The 21,458-nt window shown below is 42.6% G+C and overlaps 1 protein-coding gene across 1 annotated transcript in view; it reads right to left on the bottom strand.

Moving 5' to 3' along the window:
• Positions 1-21,458, bottom strand: part of LOC138300076 (uncharacterized) — a 75,990-nt gene that overhangs the window by 50,221 nt on the left and 4,311 nt on the right. The window contains exons 3-4 of the mRNA XM_069238950.1: positions 17,622-17,729; positions 7,601-7,712 (exon numbers count right to left, since the gene is read on the bottom strand). Of these exons, the coding sequence (XP_069095051.1) occupies positions 7,601-7,712; positions 17,622-17,729 (220 nt within the window). The remainder of the gene's footprint in view (positions 1-7,600; positions 7,713-17,621; positions 17,730-21,458) is intronic.

A 21,458-nucleotide genomic window follows, 5' to 3' on the forward strand; every position in this document is an offset into this window, starting at 1 on the left:
GGAGTTGGGCGGATTGGAGTGGGACAGATTGTTTTGGATTGGAGTCAGGCAAACTGGAGTGGGTCAGATTGGTTTGGATTGCAGTGGGTGGGGTGGATTGGAGTGGGGTGGGTTGGAGTGGGGTGAATTGGGATGGAGTGGGATGGCTTGAACTGTGGTAAGTTGGATTTGATACCATAAAAGAGCACTTGTAGAGCTCATGGATACCCTCAGGTGTCCTAGTGTTTTGGATTGGAGTGAACAGATTGGGGTGGACACATTGTTTTGGTCTGGACTGGGCAGAATCGAATGGGGTTGATAGTTTTGGATTGGAGTGAGTCAGATTGGAGTGAGGTGGATTTGAATAGGGCAGAGCGTTTTGGATTGAAATGGGGCAGATGGGGGTGGAACAGGATTGCAGTGGAGCTGATTGTTTTGCATTAAAGTGGAGCACATTGGAGTGAGGTGGGCTGGAGTTGGGGAGATTGTTTTGGATTGGAGTCAGCAGACTGGAGTGGGGGTGGATTGGAGTGAGGTACATTGTTTTGGATTGGAGTGGGGCAGACTGGTGTGAGGGGGATTCGAGTGGGACAGATTGTTTTGGATTGAAGTGGGGCAGATGGGAGTGGGGTGGTATTGGAGTGAGGCAGATTATTTTGGATTAAAGTGGCGCTCATTGGAGTGAAGTGGACTGGAGTGGGCTGATTGTTGTGGATTGCAGTGGGGCACATTGGAGTGGGGTAGATGGCAGTGGACATATTGTTTTTGACTGGAGTGGGGGAGATTTTTTTGTAGTGGTGCAGATTGTTCTTAATTAGAGTGGGGCAAATTGGAGTGACTCAGATTAGATTGTGGTGGGTTGGGAGGATTTGAGTGGGGTGGGTTGTAGTGAGTTGTATTGGTGTGAGTGGTTTGGATTGGAGTGGGGTGTATTGCTGTGGGATAAAGTGGGGTGGATTGGAGTGGGGAGGTTGGAATGGGTGGATTGGGGTGTACTGCATGATAATGTGTTAAAGTATCACTTCAGAAATTACACATAATAAAGAAACAACATTGCTTTGCAATATTTTGAATGAGTTAATCATCATCTTTTGAGAAGAGTTCCCACAAGCAAAAACAAACCAAAAACCATGAGTGGAAATTGATAAAAGGTGAATTGGCACAATAAAAGAAACTTGGTTTAAAAAAAAAAAGAAAAACACTTCTCTTTGTCCTGCTGGGCACATTTTTGCCAGTCGCAAGTCTTCTGTTTGCTGGGCACTACAATTTAAAAAGAACAAAATAGTACCTCGATCACATTGAGAGCAGTGGACAGGCACTAATTAGGTTGAATCAATCAGTGCTTGGTCCCTGCTCCAAACTTAAAAACGGTAATTATGCCAGGCCTGTTTTGGTGAATTACAAGGCTGTAAAGAAGAATGCCAAGCAAAGCAACAAATGGTAAGTGACAGGCAGGCTCCAAGCCCTTTACTGTACACAATAGAGTCTCGCAAGCGAGACGTATGAGCTAGCACATACACAAGCAGCCTCTACCCTAAATACGTTGCTTTGTTGTTCAACTCATCTGTTCACCTTTCATATTTAAACCTTAATACTGTTTTACTGATGTTGAACACTTCAGCACACAAGTTTGGGGAGTAGCAGGCATGTCCGCCTGACCTCAAATTACTGTTTCAAAACAGAAAAGATGCTTCTGCGTGATCATTCTTAATTTATTCAAAAAGTGTGTCCGCATTGTACACATCAGCAAGTTCCTATCACTTTTACATCCTCCCTTCCTCTTACTCACTATGAAATGAAGAGAAGCAGCTACACAACTAAATTAAACAAGATTGATTGGATGTTCAGCTCTATTGCACTTGCTAGGGGCATCCTAATGGTTATTTGCTGAGCAGCGCCTTCAAATTTGTTACCAGCGTGCCCTAAAAGAGGTTGTCACATCGCGGTTAGACAGAATTTCAGTTGGTGTCACTTAGAAGCCCCTGGTGGTCCAAGAGAGCTATTAAACTAGAAAACATTTCTGGATTTAGTCTGGCATCAGAGATGTGTAATGCCTTTTACAGAAGGTCCCTTTGGAGGGACGGCTTACTTTCTCAAGACTTCCTTGAAGAAGTGGAAAAGGACTGTTTAAACATTTCCTTGAGGGTCTGAGACAAAAACTTATTTGCTTTATGATCTTTGACAGACTTAAAAAGCAGGAGTGTCAGGCAGCAGAACAAAATCAGGTTTCGATCCCACACTCTGCACCCTGGGTGTCCTTGACAGGTATCAAATGCTGAATGGTTGATGGTGTCAAATCCACGATTGATGCAGCCACACTTGGAGTCCTTTGATGCAACGCAGAGGTAGTGGTGAGCTAAGGGAAACTGTTCTAGATCCAGTCTGGCACCTGATGGATATTCAAAATGGTAGACCGCTGTAGGTTGAAACATGCATAAGAACTAGATTTTGTAGTGGTGCTTGTGCAGCTATTTTTTGGCATGGACAGAGCACCTGAAAGTTAACTAGATTTTTCGAAAGATAAGCATCAAAATAATGGTAGATGTAAGTGTCATCACCGTCAGCACAGCTGCTGAATTCTCCCATGCAGTGGAAGTCTCAATGATTAATATTATATTGGCCATGTACATTAAAGCAAGTATTGCCAAAGCCAATAGGTCTAGCTGACACAATTGTGGTTTTGCCCATGCTTCTTTTACTTTGTCAAGATTTTTGTAACACTTTATTTTTGGGGAGCTGCTGGGCCCTCACGAATACAAACATTAGCTAAATGAAACAATTGTTTTGGCACACAATGCACAAATCACCACAGCAGTCTCTGGTTTTGTCAGAAACACTTTGTCCATGGATGTGCTCATTGTGAAAGGGAAGAACGTCATTACTCACAGTGAAGTTAGTTAACAGGTGAAGTGGGCTAACCCACTGAACCATTCTGTAGGCTCCAGAATAAAAATGTGAATGATACAACATTGATGTCAAAGACTGGCTGAGAATATAAAGGATAAAGTACACTCTGCCGTACATGATAAGGACATTTAAAGTCACAAAAGTGCTCCATAAATATATAGAAGAATGGGGCCGAATGCCAACTTACTTTGTAAGGTTGTGCAACTCTGAGGTGACTTGCAATATTATCATCATGTAGGGTAGGGGGTACTTTATCCCATATAACATGAAGACTAAAAATAAAACTTCTAGTGCCGGCTTCTCCAAAAAGTAGCTTGTGAGCTACTGGTAGCTCTCTAGATACCTGTAAGTAGCTTTCCACTGGGCAGCCAGCCTAATAAACCATCAGCATTTGCTTGGATCAATTAATATATGTATACTAAAATTGAAAAGAGTGTATTTGAGACAAAAACGTGTCATTTCAGAACTCATAAGCAGATGTTTGGAGAAATGTTACATTTCCAAAATATATATAAATATGATATTGATTGATAAATTATGTGGCATTGGGGAGACTTATTACTAACATTATTACCTCAGTGCCAGAGACACTGCAGCTATGGCTTTTATGCATTACTCATAACGAGACATTGTAAATTCGCAAAGCCTTTTTTACATTGCTGCTGAAAGCCCTGTCTGATGTACCAATGTGTTTACTTCTGGTAAAACTTGCATAGGGTGGTCAGTAATGTAATCTTGTTTCATGTGGTCAGTAATACATAACTAATAATAGTATCTCAGAATGATTTTCATTGAACACAAGTAGCTCTTACTGAAGAAAAGATTCAGGATTCCTGCTCTAGTGCAAAGTTAAACACATCAAACCTGTTAGATTTCTGTTGCAAAAAACATATTACAATTAGTTCAATACAAGTCAATTTTTACTTTTTGAAAACAGCTGCAGTAGTGCCGAATGGGTAGAAACAGACAGAAAGATTCTAACTTTTCTATAATCATCTAAGGAGTGCAAAAAATAAACACGTACTTTCTGCTTCTCAGTGTAAACTAGAAAAATAGAGGTGAAAAAAGAAAAGCAACTTTCATATTTGTTGCTTGAAACAGCTGCTTTGATTATGCTCCATGACCTGCCTTTCACCTGGCTGTTGGCTCTGACAGCAGGCATCGTGACATCAGAACTCAACTGTGATAAGGTATTACACTTGACTTCTGACATCTTTTCTTTATTATTGGAGGCAAGGTGCATCGCAATTCGCAATTCGCAGATTACATGAGGAATAAAGTATACCCTGCCATACATTATAAGGATATTGCAAGTCACCTCGGAGTTCCATAACCATATAGAGGAACGAGGCCAGAGGATGAGTTATTTTGTAAGGTTATGAAACTCTGAGGTGACTTGCAATATCCTTATTATGTAGGGCGGGTGTACATTATCCCAAATAATACATGGTCACACCATCACCTTTCCCACAAACCACTTAAAACCTTGGTGCATTGCTCTTTTATATGCAAGAGTGACCTTATTTGCAAACATGAAGAAATAAAATAGAACCTACAATGCAAAACTAAACACATCAAAAACATGTTAGATATTTATTGCAAAAAGATATTAGAAACAGTTCAATACAAGTTTGTTTAAAAACACAGTAGTGGCTGTGAATGAACCTTCATTATTCTGAGTCCTAGTCATCTTTTTCACAGTCCTTACTGAATGAGTATCTGTTCTGGATCCACAGACATTGCTATCTAGCACAGACAAAATTCCTACCTCCAAGATGGCCACAAAATTTCCAAATCAAACAGATGTTGCTGAAGATAATACACGGATACCAAACTCTGGTGTTGTTCCCCCACCCAGTTGGAGACAATAATGTGAAGTATGAGGTGTTTTCCAAGTCGCAGTGCAACATACATCCGTAAGACTGATGACCTTAAACGCTGCCCAGGAAGAAGAAACAGCCCAAATTGACCTACCCTGAGCAGAAGAGGGAAACCCGACCAGCCAACTGATAGGCAGTAGAAATTGTCAACTTTATCCATTGGGAAATTGTAGAAGAAGAATTCACACCTTTTCCCTCAGGACCAACAGTAAAGGTGTCAGATTTACAAAAAGCAGTTTAAGCCAAATAAATGCACAAGGCTCTGTGAACATCTAGCGTGTGCAAATCAGATTCCTCTGAAAACTGAGGATGAGGATAAAGACAGGTATCACAATGTCTTCAGAACGGTGAAAAGAAGGACTGGGATGAAGAATTACCTTGGTAGGAAAGAGTCTCACAAAGTGAGCAGAGGCCAGCAGAACACCGATCTCATCAATTCTTCAACTTGAGTAAATGGTCACCAGAAAAAATCCCTTGGCTGACAAAAACTGGAAATGCATTGTGGACAGAGGTTCAAAAAACTCCCCTTGCAGAGCTCAAAGCTCTAAGGGAAGGCCCAGGGCAGGAACTGGAGAATGAATAACCGGACCCCAGAGAAAAAAACTTTTCAAGAGGCAAGAAGCCAAAGGTGCAGCCAAAGAATTGTCTGAATGCTGAAGAGCTGGAATGGCATCCCACTGACTTCTCAAAGTCAACACTGCTAACCTCAAAATAAATCCATCCCTCAAGAAATCAAGAAACCAATGAGGATCATAAGAATAAAGGGAAACATTTCTTGGGCCTCAAAATTCTTCCAGTTTCTACAGTATGGCTTGAGAGAAGACTGTCTCCTAGAATGCTGGATGGACTCTCCGACCTCCACTGAAAAATCCATGAGAAATTATAGCTGACCTTTGAAATTCCAAACCCCCAGGTTAAACCTCTTTTGAACGGCCAGGGAAAGCTGGGGAAGCCAAAAAGGAGGAGGAGACAGGGGAATTAGCCAGAGGGGATAAAGGGACAACTGTAGGAGAAGCAAATACCACGGTCTCCACAAACATCCTGGAACCAACAGTCGGACTTCTGCCTGATCTTCCAGAATCTTTCTCATCACCTTAGGAATCAACTGGAAAGAAAGGAATGCGTAAAGGGAATTGAAAAGGCATTGGTTTCTGAGGCTCCTTGAGATTGAAGTGGTCTGCAAAATACAGGGAGCTAAGAATTTTCTCTGGTAGGAAAGAGATACACAATTTGGAGTCCCAAATCTCTTTGGAATCTGAAGAAACCAATAAAGACAAAGGCACATCATCACAAAGGATGTTAAGTAATGACTCAGGCATTCCGCAGTCCCATTCTCCTACCCTGGAAGATAAACCGCCCTGAGAGAAAGGAGATGAATCTCTGCCCAATAGCTCTGAGGGCCCTTACCCTCCTATTGATTGACATAAAACCATGCCACTAGATTGTCAGGTTGAATGCAAATATGGTGACTCTGAATGAGGGGCAGGAAGTGAACCAGAGCCCTATGAATGGCCACCAATTCCTTCATTCACGTGGTCAGCCAACAGACAAAGCTCTTTAAAAGAGACTGAACCATGTATGTAGTGTAAGCGTTAGCATGAACCACAAAATTAGAGGTAGTATACCAACGCTTAACTGCGCCCTCAATTTTTTTATTCATAGAATCCGATGGTAGGGGCATCCTCAGCTCTAAACACTAATGTTTTACAAACCTCTGAATTATCAAACCTCCTCGTTATCAATGAAATCTAAAGGAACCATTGTAGTCAGTACAAATTAATCATGGCAGACACAAGAATATGTTAACCCTATGGACCAGTGACTTCATCAACCTATTGGTGGGGATCTGCTAAAGGATTGACCTAGAGTGGCGGATTGACCTAGAGTGGCAGATTGACCTAGAGTGGTGAGCCATGCATCACCTTGTAAAACATAGGAAGCTGGATGTATTGGAGTAAATTTATAACACAACTAACAACATTAAGTGTGACGTAATATTTTAATGTGGCTTTCCAGCATTTTCATGTCAATCCAAAAAATGTAAATGAAACAATTCAGACAAATCTCAGAGCAAGGTGAGCGTCATGGCAACTGATAAAATAGATCAAGAAATCTATTATTAAAGATGCATTGTTGAAAATAACGCATAAACAACATGAAAATGAATTGCTTACCGACTGATGCCGGTGGTATAAAGGTGTTTTTTTCAGTTTTTAAACGTATTCCTATTATATCGCATTTCTTGCAAGCTGACTGCTCCAAACGGGTTGTTTCACAGAAGACTGCCTGTCTAAGTATTGACCTCGTTGACCCCAAAGTAAAATGGAGCAAAGAACTTTTCCATGACGAGGCTGATCTGCACAGACAAGCCGTCACTATTCTTCGTGCTTGCCATTGCCTCGTTTATGCGGATGGTTGCAGGTGGCTGGCACTGGCACACTTTTTGAAACCGGGGCTTAATATTCATCATCAGAATTTGAGCCAGAGCTTGAGAGGGAATGGGAGAAATGAGGATATAGCGAATGAAGATATAGAGAAAGACAAGAAAACTAACAATGGGAGAAAGCAGAGATGAAAATCTGAGAATGAGAAACATGAAGTGGAGGGCTTTGGAAAACAGGGGCTTGAAGCGGGTTTAAGACAGGGTAACCTTGGGGTTCAGCGCCTTCGGCATTTGTCAGGCAGCACCTGCAGAAGGCTCTTGGGACTTGCACTTATTTCCAATTTCACAGCTTAAGTGTTGATCCACATGTGACAACATCTTAATCTTTAGAGACCAAAGTTTACCGCTTGTAAAGTGTAATTTATGGTGTTCAAAAGGAAAAGGATAATACCTGAAACTGGAAGGTGGTCTGACAAACCCATTCCCAACATCCTTCACTATGATGGCAGCGTTTGGAGGTGGCGAATAGTTGTTCACAGCAGTGTCGCCCACTGGAAAGAAACCTATAAAGTGGTAAAACAGGAGGGATATAATCAGCAGAAGCACATATTACCAAAACTCATTTTAAGATCAAACTCAGGAGACATTGTAAAACCCAAGCAGTGGCCTGACGAAACGGGTATTACAATCCCTTAATGCAAGTTGCATTAAGATAAATACATTGCCTGGACCATTGATAATGCATTTCAAAACTATTTCACCAGAAGGGAAGTATGTGTATAATGCCTCCCTGCAGGCTCCTCCTGGTAGGCAGGCATCACACACAAACTCCCGTGGTGGGAACGTTTCTTTGGAGAGGACTGTCAGCGGCCAAAGACTGGAAACAACTTAATGTAATTACCATTACATTATAAAAGCATGCCACTGAAAGTTCTGGGTCTCACAAGAATTCATCATTTCTTGTCCTGAAGGAGGAATTGTTCTTTTGCAAGGGTATTTCACCTACATTCCTCCCTTTTTTGTGATATGGGGCAAGTAAATGTGAAAAGAGCTGAATTGCCCTCAATTCTCATATGAGACAAAAAGGTAAACCCTAAACCCAAACTCAGGTAATTTGTTCTTTACAAGCTGTTTATTAAAAAAATAAGTAAATCTTAAATCACAAAATGATCCTAACTCTGCATGTGAGAAACTAGATGAATATAACACAAAGATAATAACTCCATGCCAGTGGTCCTCTTGGGTGCAAGGGAAAGCTTACAGAAAGATCTTAAGAGATCTTAGGTAGTCCTCATGGACGAGAGGGACTGCTTAAAGTTCATTCTTAGGACAACTGAGATAGTTTTTGATGGACCTTGCCCTTTTTTCAGGGTTACTCCAAACGTTTTACATTCCTTCCACCTATTTTTCTGACCTTCTTTTTGTTGGCTTTAGGACTCTGGGAACTTTGCCACCGCTAATGAGTGCCAAAGTGCATGTGCTCTCTCCTCTAAACATGGCATGAATGGCTTACAACTTTTTGGCAGATTTGATTTACTTGTAGGTCCCTTGTAAAGTGGTATACCATAGATCCAGGGCCTGTAAATTAAATGCTACTAGTGGGCCTACAGCAGTGATTGTGTCACCCACAGAAGTAGCCTTTCAAACCTGTCTTAGGCCAGCCATTGCAGTGCTTATGTGAGCAGCCTATGGGCACTTCGTCTTGGCATTTAAAACTACTTGAATAGCCTTAAACACCCCTTTTGTTAAACATATGTCACCCCTTAGGTAGGGCCTAGGTAACCCTATGGGCAGGGTGCTGTGTAAGTAAAAGGTAGGACATGTACTTTTATGTTTTGCATGTTCTAGTAGTGACAAACAGAGTATTTGTTTTTCACTACTGTGAGGTCTGCTCCTCTCATAGGTTATCTTTGGGAATTCACTTATACACATTTAAGTGATAATTCCTGATGAGAAAGGAGTAGCTTTGTCATTATTTATATTTTTGGAATGGTAATGATACGACCTACGTACTGGTGTATAGTTGGACTTTACATTACTATTTTAGAAATTGCCACTTTTAGAAAAGAAGCATTTCTCTGTACTTATAACTCTGTGTGCTTTGCAGGCCGTCTCCAAACCAAGGCTGGCCTGGGTGATAGCTACACTTTGTGCATACTCTCTAGGCAGCCACAACACAGGAAGGGATGGGTGTAAAAGTGAGTCATCTGCATTGATCTGCACACTGATAGTCTTCCTGGACTGGGAGAGGGAGAGGTTGTTCACACTTTACATTTGTATAGGTTGTGTCCTGCCCTCACACAAAGGGCTGATTTACCTCTTTCTGATCATATGGAGGCAGAGCTGGGCTGAAAGGGACTGTTGTGCACTTCTAAGGGTTCCTTTGAAGTCATCCCTTCATCAAAGAGATTTTTGAGTATAAGTATTGGGGCTTTCACCCCATGTTTTTAGAGACTGCATTGGACATGTAATCAGATGCTGCTGACTCTACAAACTGCACATTGCCATAGGACTCTTGCGCTGCCAGGAGGAACTGCCATTTGGACTATTTGCTTTGTGTACTGGCCTGCTGAGCCACTCCCAAGCATTCTAAAGAATGAAGTGTGGCCCCTGAGACGGGCATGTCACCTTTATGACTTGCTCTGCTTTGAATGCAAACGCTGAGCCGGCAAGCCGCATTCTAGTAAGAGCCATGTTGCCTAGGCAACATGGGGGCTCAGGAGATGTCAGCGCTATCTCTACCTTGCCTGCCTCCCAGAAAACATAGGCCCATATTTATACTTTTTGACGCAAAACTGCGCTAACGCAGTTTTGCGCCAAAAAAATTTGCGCCGGCTAACGCCATTCTGAAGCGCCATGCGGGCGCTGTATTTATTGAATGGCGTTAGCCGGCGTTAGCCGACCGGCGCTGCCTGGTGTGCGTGAAAAAAAAACACGTACACCAGGCAGCGCCGGCGTAGGGAAAAATGGCGTTTGGGCGTCCAAAAATGGGGCAAGTCAGGCTGAGGCAAAAAAATCGTCTTAACCCGATTTGCGCCATTTTTTGTGTGCGCCCAGACGCCATTAACATGACTCCTGTCTTAGCAAAGACAGGAGTCATGCCCCCTTGCCCAATGACCATGCCCAGGGGACTTCTGTCCCCTGGGCATGGTCATTGGGCATAGTGGCATGTAGGGGGGCAAAAATCAGGCCCCCCTATGCCAAACAAAAAATTGAAAAAAATACTTACCACAACTTACCTTTTCTTCCCTGGGATGGGTCCCTCCATCCTTGGGTGTCCTCCTGGGGTGGGCAAGGGTGGCAGGGGGTGTCCCTGGGGGCTTGGGAGGGCACCTCTGGGCTCATTCTGTGCCCACAGGTCCCTTAACGCCTGCCCTGACCCAGGCGCTAAAATCCGGCGCAAATGCTGGTTTTTTAGTCCCGCCCACTCCCGGGCGTCATTTTTGCCCGGGAGTATAAATACGACGCATATGCATCGCAGTCATTTTTTAAGACGGGAACGCCTACCTTGCATATCATTAACGCAAGGAAGGTGTTCACGCAAAAAAATGACGCTAACTCCATGAACTTTGGCGCTGGACGCGTCTAATGCCAAAGTATAAATATGGAGTTAGTTTTGCGTCGAATTTGCGTCGAAATAAACGACGCAAATTCGGCGCAAACGGAGTATAAATATGCCCCATAATCCATTGTGGTGCGGCTGCGCCAACCTCTCACTGAGCTAAGCCGCTTTGTTCCGGCCCCAGCAGCAGTGTGCAGTCACCCGGATCACACCCGGAAAGGTACCATGTACAAATTGAAGCAGTGGTGCATGCACAGGCTGCTGAAAGGGAATCTGCATCAAGAAAGGTACTGTGTTTGGCATTGAACTTCCAGGGCCTGCTCGCCGCCATAAGCACTTGAGGGTGGCAGAGCTATCCTAAGTTCCCTGATCCCAATGGAGGGTTGCTTCATACACTTGGGGGTGGAGGACTCTGTGGAGCATACTTGGCTCCATTGGCCTATGGTGTCCATCCCGGGAGGCCCCTTGGGCTAAGCATTGTCTGCCACTCAGTTGAGGCAACAGGTGCCATCATTAGGGCTTGGCTGGGTGCTGATTTGCCCACTCTCACCTTAAGAAGTGATTTGATTAATCCCTAATGGGGATCATTGTCCCCCCTCCGATTAGTAACAATAAATGACGAGGTAGGAGGGAAGGTGCTTCGGAGCTTGTTGAGTATTTGTTACATTTAATGAGGTTGTAATGTCTCTTAAGGAAGTGAATGCACATGTAAACACTGTGTGCCCTTCAGGCATTTATTGTGATAACTAGAACAGTACTTGTATGATACTTTTATTGTCTTTATCTTATGTTTATGACAACACAGAAATTAGCATATAACTGCTAAAAAGAGTGCAGTTGCGCATGTGCCCATGCTTTTCCTGCAATATACGTGACTGTTTCTAAAAGATACTCTGCACTGGGGGAAATTGCATATGTGACCCACATGTAAAGTATTAGTTATGCAATGGTGATTTTCTGTATATACTGGGACATTTTAACCCTGTATTAATTGCCTTACTTATGTTACTCTTTCTGTTTTGGTCTTTAATATAAATAATGTAGAAAGCATATTTTTATATACCACTGTGTGGAATCTCTTTTTGTGTTGTATTCATTGTGTTGCTGTGTGAGGTTGTGCAAATGCCTTACACGTTGCCTCTGAAGATAAGCCTGTCTTCTCTGCACCAAGCTACCAGCGGGTGTGCACAGATTATCTTTGGTGTGTAACTGACTTGCCCTGACTAGAGTGGTTAGTTCTGACTGGTTTAGGTGCATACCCTAGCCAACCAGAAAGCCCATTTATAACAGTCTTCTTGTAGAGGTGACCACACAACAGAAGTGGCATTAACTTAACACAAGCATTATGAATAGCACCCATGGAGTATCTGAAAACTTAATGCTGAACATTACCTTGCATTACATTACATGTTCTTTCTCAGAAACAAGGTTCAATCTTATCATGGGATATATTTAAGGCAAACTCCACTTTGGAGGTGTTAACTTCAGATTAAAGTCTTATGAGTGCACTGAATGTGAAAACAGACCTAGTTGTAAATCCCATCAGAATCAACCTGAGAGAAAACATACTGGGAAACACTTTATCAGTGTTCTGAAGGACAGAAAAGATACAGTGTTAAACTCAGTCTCATTCAAAAAGAGAGAACCCTCACTAGGGAGAAACCCTGTCAGTGCTCTGAATGCCAGAAAAGCTTTGATAGTAAGTTCATTCTGGTGCTGTGTGAGAAGACCCACATGGGACAGAAACTTAATTGAAGCTCTGAATGTCAGAAAAGCATCAGAGAGAGCGCTCATTTCACTCAACATGAGGGAACCCCCATGTGGGAAAACTTATCGGAGCTTTGCCACAGAGAACATCAGCCTTAAGGTCAGACATGTGGAACACAAGAGAACAGAAAACTGGAGAAAAATTCAATGCTCTAAGTGCCAGATGATCTTTCGTCAAAAATCCAGTTTCACTTGAAAACCTTGTCAGTGCTCTGAATGCCAGAAAAACTTCAATCGTGAAGTAAATCTTAATTTCCATGAGAGGAGTCACCCTGGAGAAACACCTTATCACTGTTCCAGCTGCCAGAAACATTTCAGCCACAGAAGAAAACTCACTTAAATTGAGAGAAACACACACTGGGTTGAAACCTTACGAGTGATCTGAATGTCAGAAAAACTTTGGTTGCCTCACTTGCCATACGATCACACACACTGGGCAAAAATGATACTACTGCTTTAAATGCCAGAAAAGCGTTAGTCAGAAATTAATTTTGACTCTGCATAAAAGGACCAACACTGGGTAGAAAACTACCTGGTGTGTTGAATACCAGTGAAGCTTCAGTCACAAAGTCAGTCTCACTGCACAGTATACAGTCATGTGACACTGCTCTGAATGCCCAAGTGGAAGTATCTGATATCCTTGTTTTTTATTATATACCCAGTCTCACTTTCACATGAGTGAGGATCTCTTTCCTGAGTGATGAACTAAACCTGCCCTCATTTAACTGACCGTGTAATATAGTTCCTTCCATGGATTTAGCAAGTGAAACTGTGTTACATGAATCAGTAGTTGAGGTTATGAACAGATCTTTTTATCTGTGTCAATGGAGTGAAGGCCTTTTGGTCCACTGTTGTAAAGTTCTGCTTCTATGCACTAACCTAGATTCTTGTGCTAACATCCCAAGTGTGTGGGCTATGTAGTGCATACAGTGTTTATACAGGTAATGTAGAGAAGGGAAGGACTGCAGAATTCCTTTTGCATGGGATGCTCTTATCCTCGTCATGTGCACATGATGGAGGTGAGGTTGTTTTCACATGCAGAGGGAGTGCATTGCTGACATTCTAGCACTGCTCTCGACACTTCATGACTTCTCTCCCAGAGAGACAACGCTGTGCAGTTTGAAGTGCTGTTTGTGCACTATAGGCTATGGTGATATTCAGGTGGGGCTTAGTAATTCTTTGGATGACTCCTGTTGGTGTTGTGCTTTGTTTTGATGCTTCTTAGATAGGGGATACATATCCCAGGATTCCAATGCGTTGGACATCTTGGGAGAGGACCAGCATTAAGAAACCACACGCACTGAAATGTGCTCAGTTTAAAGAGAAACCAGCACAAGTGGTAACAAAATTTCCTACTCAGCAGTACCGCAGTTCATGGTTCTTTGAAACAGATCTTAGAAACTCGCTCTCCATGGGATTACAGACAGCAAGGAGTTTCACACAAAGTCAAAGAACAATTCAGTCAGGTCAGTTGGTTGTTTGTTTATTTATAAAAGTGAACATTCCTCAAGAAGTCTTGTTTTGTGTACTAGCCATGCTGTTAATGATCCTTCCAAAACTTTTGAACAAATAGCTATAAGAAGACTAATCCTAGTTTGCAAATATCAAACACCAAGTTAACCCTTTCCTTGAGTATTTGTGCAGCACAAAGAGCCAGTTGATAATGGAAAAGACAAACTTGTGACTTCAAAAAAGTTTGGACCAATGGATCACAAAGAAGAAAAATAGACCCTTATTTATTGAGAGACAACTTTTATTTTGTTTGAGTATGCCAGGATGGTGTGTTACCTAATTTCCATGCAGTGCATGGTAAGATTATTGTTAAAAAAAAACCACTTTTTTATGTTCTGTATAACCTTATCTGCATTATATTCTCCTCAGAGAATCAATCACACCCCAAAATAAACTATTTTTGACTACGTTAGCCAGACCAGAAACTGTCAACAGCTGCCAGGGTTGTTCACATGAATGCAAGGTAACCCAAGGCAATTGGTGCCAGATTTTCAAGAAAGTGGCACATCAGCTTTTAGGCACCGCATTTCTTGCACCCTCCTGCGCCCACTAAGGTCGCCATGTGTGCCCCATATTTACAACACGGCACACCATGGAGCACGTTAGGACACTAGCATCATAATTTATGACGGAATTATGGTACTTTAGAGGAGTAGCGCCATAAATTGTGGAGCTAACCCTGCAAAGTAAAGGAAGGCCTATGGAAAGTAATGGGCGCCTCATTTTGATGCCTGCCTTAGGCAGGCATTAAAAATGACGCTAAAAAGTGTGCAGTGAAATGTAAATTTCACTGCAGCATTTTTACTGGCCTTGGTGCTTGGGAACACCCCCTTGCATACATTATGCCTGGCACAGGCATAGTGTGGCACAAGGGGTTACATAGTGGCTCAATGCATGCATTGTGCCAATTTGTAAATTTGCCGAAGGAGAATGGCCTCCTTAACACCGCATTAGCGTCGATAAAATGAGGCTAGGGTGGCACTAAGAGGTCCTAAAGCCTTGTAAATTTGGCCATTGATTTCTCTGCTATTAGGAAAGAGGTTCAGTGAAGCATAGTAGCCACATCACCTTTTGTGTTACAGATCTCCTTCCAAGCTGTACCTATCCATAAACAATTTCCTCCTCGCATGGACATGCTGGCAGTTTGCAGTAGAAACACACAGCTCTAGTGGTGCCTGGAAGGGGGTCCCTAATGAGCATCTAGTCATACCTTAAGAAGATGGATGCCAAATCAGGAGACCTCTTTCACCCTGTTCGCAGACCCATAGTAGGACAGATTCTGGTAAATCATAGGTAAGCGACCCCAGCCCACAACTAAGGTTCAATAGCACCTGCTTGCCTGTGGTTCCCAGAAAGGGATGCAACATCTGAATTCCATAAAATCTTGAGTAATAAATCCTGTTTCACTCACCATAAGACTCACAAGTTTCACAATGAAAAACAGACCTTTCATAGGGAGGAGTGGAGTTCCCTGTCTGGGCTCCAATCTGAAGACACAGGATGCTATCTAGATACCCCCTCCACCAGACCAACTACACCACCACCTACAGGAGGCTATCTAGAGACCCTCTCCACCTGACCAACTACACCACCACCTATGCTGGGTGCTTGCTGTCTTCATGCATTTCATGCATACTGGGCTAGCCATTTCTCCAGATATTCTCCTGCCACACATAATCATCTAGAGCTCTTGAGCTTAGTCCTCAAGCTGTTACCTCTACGTTTGGCATGGTATATTTTGGGGTTCACCATGACTACATTTCTCAAGGTAGAGGCTTCTCAAAGGGAGTTGTGTTCTAGTCACGGTTGTGTTGTGGATCTCTTCAGGGAGCTGTGTTGTTAGCTCTATTTTGCTTCTGCTGCTTACCCACACCTGTGGTGAGGCTGTCCCTGCACCTTCCCCCATTCGTTGCCTTACAAGTAGAGACACGGGGTCCACATCAGTAGTCTTCAATGGACTAATGACCTATAGGAGTACCCTTGGGATTAGGAAGCATTAGCTCCTATGCTTGGTCCACTTTCAGCAGATGATATATTTCAACTGAACTACGCTAATATCAAGATGTTTGTAAAAAGCTACAATCAGTAAGACTGATACTCTGCATTGCTCCTTGTAGCAGTGGCCATATTGGTAGGAAAAATAGTCAACTACCCATCCAAAGACACCAAAACAATGCCTTTGATCAACATCGAAAAGTCAAACCCTTAACCATAGTGATATTAATGGTCAGGGAGTCTGCCTGGACCTGCAGAGATGAGGTACATGAATCTGCTACATCCATGACATGACTGTTTCTTCTTACTTGACCTCACGTATGGCAGGGGAGCATAATCATGACTGGTGGAGGCTCCACAGTGATGGGCAGTTTTTGGCCAAAGAAAGAAAATACTATATGTCTGGATGCCCTTACTCTTGTGTCTTAGGTCCACTAGTTGGCCAAAAAAGTATTGGATTGACTGCCCTTCTTGAATATACTCTTTATCTTGAAACTAGACTTCAGAATAATGTAATGTAACAACCCTATGTGCAGTTGTGTATTTTAAATGTGCACTGTCACCTATTTGAGAACTATTATTAATGTTATATGTGTCATTAACCTCCTAAACCTATAACCCTCTCTATGTCTACATCCATGTACCACAGTGAAAATCCTCAGAAGATCTTTTAAGATCAAATGAGAAAGGTGGCTGGTGATCTGATTGAAACTTGCACACAATTTACAAAATAACATTTGGTGCTTAATATAAATTGCAAATCCAGAACAATATAAATTTGCAGTACATCATTAGGAAAAGATAAGCTCTAGCAGGCTATGGCTGGGAAAGTCCCCTAAAAAGGCAATCAAACCATTGTTCTGCAACTTCGATAAGTAACACAATAATAACAAGAAATGTGTTGTCACAATATTAGTAAAAATCTGAACATAAACAAAGTTTCTATTGACTTATCCCAAGACACAGTTTTGGGATAACTCCTGGCCTGATTTAGAGTTTGAGGGGGGGGATACTCCGAAACAAACATGACGGATATCCAGTCTATTGTATTACAATTACATTATATCCTATAGAAATTGTAAGATAGTAAACAGGATATCTGCCACATTTGTGATGGAGTAACCCATCTGCCAAACATTAAATCGGACCCCTTGCCTGTTTTCATACATAAAATGTATTTTTTCAAAAAATGGATCAGATTCCAGTTCAGAGCAGTGCCAGTTTTGTTCATGCCACTTACCCTGTCATTTAAATATCTGTTTCAGTCTGTTGATCTGGCCTTGCACATAGCTTGCCGTTGAGATGGAAACACATTTCCAATAAGATAGCACCCAACTGGACCAATTGGATTGTATCTGATGTTGACAATTTTGTTGGTATCTAATTAAAAGGGAGTATTGCAATTGATGCCCTTTATGAACAGCTAGCAGGACATTTAAGGAATAAGGGCTTTGAATGAAAGAGACAGAAAGTTGAGTGTTTGCCTTAGGCAGAGGCCAAATTGCCAGCTTGTTGCCAACATTTATTCACTTTGGAGCGGATATCAAAGGTTCCATGTAAACCGTTTTCTGCCCACTTGAGTCTCAGCTGTACCTAGTTAGTATAAATATCTCTAGTTAGACTGGCTCTTTCTTACCTGCTTGAAAAGCCACTGGTCTCCAAATGGACACGTCATTCTTTGCCCCGCTTTCCCTGTCATTCCAGATCTCCTCAAATTGGGTGGTGTAGGCATAGACCAGTTTATCTGCATCATAACAATAAGACAATACATCAGAAACAGATTCTATCAACAGATTTAATGCAGGTCAACATACACTGTCAATGATTCAAGACATTGTTAACAAAAGTCTGCAATGCATCACATTATGCTCTCCACAGTGGTGGTCCTCCATCCTCCGTGGACACAGTCAGAAAATGGGAAAGAGAGAGTTCACTGACAATGTAGACTAACATGCCTCTCCATTTGTCTATTTTATTTCTCCAAATCTTTATTGTGTGCAGAAATAACTATCCACCTAGTCTAGGGGCAGTGCAACAGTGAAGGGTACTGTGAAACGATCCACGCTCCCCACAAGTACTGTATGAGAAAACAAGCACAGACTCTGACCTATCTCCTGATGGGTAGAAGTTCCACTAATACACTCCTTTGCTGTGACTATAGTTAAAGTTCACTGGCTGATTACCATCATCAATTAGATTATTTTTGTATTGCCATAAGGGATTTACTAATCGCTATATCACACTGATAATTAGCTATTCTGTTACACAGGTTCTAACAATGGAGCAGGGTCACTGGAAAAGTGGTAAGTGCAAAGGTGAACATTTTACAGTGTTGTGCTGTCACAAAGCATTTAGAAATCGCACTTGTTGCTTGGCGCGTGACAGAGCTGTGCTCTTAGATTCGCCACTACTATTGACTCATAGGTCAACTAGCTTTTATGAGAAGTCATACCTACTTTTTACATATTTTACTTAGAAATGTTAGGGCGTCTGGGTAGCTGCTCTGCTCGACTTAAATGAACTGCGAATATAAAGACCGATTTGCAAAAACATTCCTGAGAAAATGTCATGGAGGAGCGAGGCAATGTTTGGGTTAATGTTACCATAGGTAGAAGGGTTAGCGAAGGGGTAGGAGCAAAAAGGGTAGGGTGGGGGTAAATGCTAGTTAGAATGCTAGTTAGATTAAAGTTTGTGGGAAAGTGTTTTAAATAAATGTAGGTCCAGGGCTAGTTTAGAGAAAGACATAGGGGCATATTTATACTCCGTTTGCGCCGAATTTGCGTCGTTTTTTTCGACGCAAATTCGACGCAAAACTAACTCCATATTTATACTTTGGCGTTAGACACGTCTAGCGCCAAAGTTCATGGAGTTAGCGTCATTTTTTTGCGTGAACACCTACCTTGCGTTAATGATATGCAAGGTAGGCGTTCCCGTCTTAAAAAATGACTGCGATGCATATGCGTCGTATTTATACTCCCGGGCAAAAATGACGCCCGGGAGTGGGCGGGACTAAAAAAAACCGCATTTGCGCCGGATTTTAGCGCCTGGGTCAGGGCAGGCGTTAAGGGACCTGTGGGCTCAGAATGAGCCCAGAGGTGCCCTCCCCTGCCCCCAGGGACCCCCCCTGCCACACTTGCCCACCCCAGGAGGACACCCAAGGATGGAGGGACCCACCCCAGGGACATTAAGGTAAGTCCAGGTAAGTATTTTTTTTTGTGGCATAGGGGGGCCTGATTTGTGCCCCCCTACATGCCACTATGCCCAATGACCATGCCCAGGGGACAGAAGTCCCCTGGGCATGGCCATTGGGCAAGGGGGCATGACTCCTGTCTTTGCTAAGACAGGAGTCATTTCAATGGGGGATGGGCGTCGTAAAAAAATGGCGCAAATCGGGTTGTGGCGATTTTTTTGCCTCAGCCTGACTTGCACCATTTCTGGACGCCCATACGCCATTTTCCCCCTACGCCGGCGCTGCCTGGTGTACGTCGTTTTTTTTAACGCACACCAGACAGCGCCGCCGGCTAACGCCGGCTAACGTCATTCAATAAATACGGCGCCCGCATGGCGCTTCAGAATGGCGTTAGCCGGCGCAAATGTTTTTGACGCAAAACTGCGTTGGCGCAGTTTTGCGTCAAAAAGTATAAATATGGGCCATAGACCCTCATGACGAGTCGGCTGAAAAACGTCCATGAATGCGGTAACTCGTGGATGGAGTGAATAAAGTGCTTGAGGCCTGGAGTCGTGCTATAATCACTGTGTGCCAAAGGGGTAGCTGTGCATAAGCATGAGATAATGCACAAACACTGAGAATAATACTTGTACGGGGGATGGAGGTGTTTTTAACCACCCCAGGATGAGGAGGTGTTATGTCTTTGTAACTGTATTTATTATGATAGTTTTTAGATGATGCATTTGTAATTTCTCGTCAGTACGCGGGCGTTCGAATTTCAGATCTCTGACGGAAGATCACTTGATGACTGGAATGTGCGCTCAATGGAAGTCAGCAGATGGGCTTCGCAACCAAATGTATTTTAATGAAGAATAAATGGTTGTGCAAGTAACGCTTTCTGACAGCGTTATCATTTCATCGACTACAGGAGGGTATTTAGTGGCCCTTTGGAGTAAATCTATCTAGTCTGCCATGACTGGCAACTCTCACTTCACCTAAATATACTTCAACTATATGAATCACAGTCCTTTAACTTAATTATCTTGTTAATTACTCAAAAAGCAAGTTTAATTTGTCTAGTAAAACCACCCTCAGGGAACCATGCTGCTCTGGGCACATAATCCAGTGGCATCAGGCTATTCTCTCTTTCCCGCTCTGCATAGGATACACCCATCAGTGATTCCTAGAATTCTGCAGCTATGCTGTTGACACCTAAATCTGTCTAAGGTGGGCAGGCAAGGCACCGGTCGACCAGAGCTTTCAACAGCTTGACTGAGGACACCCTAGCCGGATGTGTTACAGTTTTTTAAAGATGAACCTCAACAAAAGTCTTTGTTTCTCATTCTCAACTCCGGACCAACAATGTCTAGCCTCTCAATCTTGGAACCAGTCCGGTTCTAGCTGTAAGGCTAAAGACCTTAAGAGATTTCTATCACACCCAACAGACTTTAGTTCCGTAAATATCAGTTCTATTTAAGGAATGACAGAATCATCTTGCTATTCCCCGAAGAACGCATGGTGTCACAGAACTAGATTCTTTTGTGAGATGACTGTTCAAGTGCATCCATATGACCTTCATCAAGTACACCATCATGACACTCTGATAGCCCAAAAGTGCAGCCATTTGGCATTTGCAAAGCTCATATCTTACCAGCTCCTGACTTACTGCACTTGAAGGCACAGTTCACTGTTGAAATGGCACTTGTCCTTCCACAGACAGAATTTTCCTTTCCTACGTTTTAATTCCATACAAGGCCAGACCATTGTTGGCAATCATGCATATTAAGATAAAAGTCCACAAGCATAAAATGAGAATGCACTACACTCACAAGACCACCTCAATGTTGGACCACTCAAGGGGAAGGCATGTTCTTTGGAAGAACCTTCTTCATTCAATGTTGTCAGCTGTATCTCCCTTTGTTACTAAGATCCAAGTGCTACGTAAATAGAGACTAACAGCCAGATGTTCTAGTTACTGGTTGCAAAGTACTGGTTGCAGTTTGTAACAAGTATTTTTCTGACCAGTAAATGATTTTATTAATTGTTTTTAATAATTGTACTAATTGGTTTGTTCTGACCTACCTGATACATATTAATAAGGTGGGTCACAAATTGTGACATTATAATTGGACACCATCTTTTATATTCCCTAGGGGAACTCTTCCATTCTGCAAATGCTATACCACCTCCTTTGAGGTTTCTGTAACATTTCAGTGTTTTGTAAATGGATTTAAGTCTCAGAATATTGATAGATAAGATACTGATTTGATATTTGGAAGGGATGCCTACAACTCTCGCCCAGAT

The sequence above is a fragment of the Pleurodeles waltl genome, chromosome 6, assembly GCF_031143425.1.
Source record: "Pleurodeles waltl isolate 20211129_DDA chromosome 6, aPleWal1.hap1.20221129, whole genome shotgun sequence".
In the NCBI taxonomy this organism is placed as follows: domain Eukaryota; kingdom Metazoa; phylum Chordata; class Amphibia; order Caudata; family Salamandridae; genus Pleurodeles; species Pleurodeles waltl.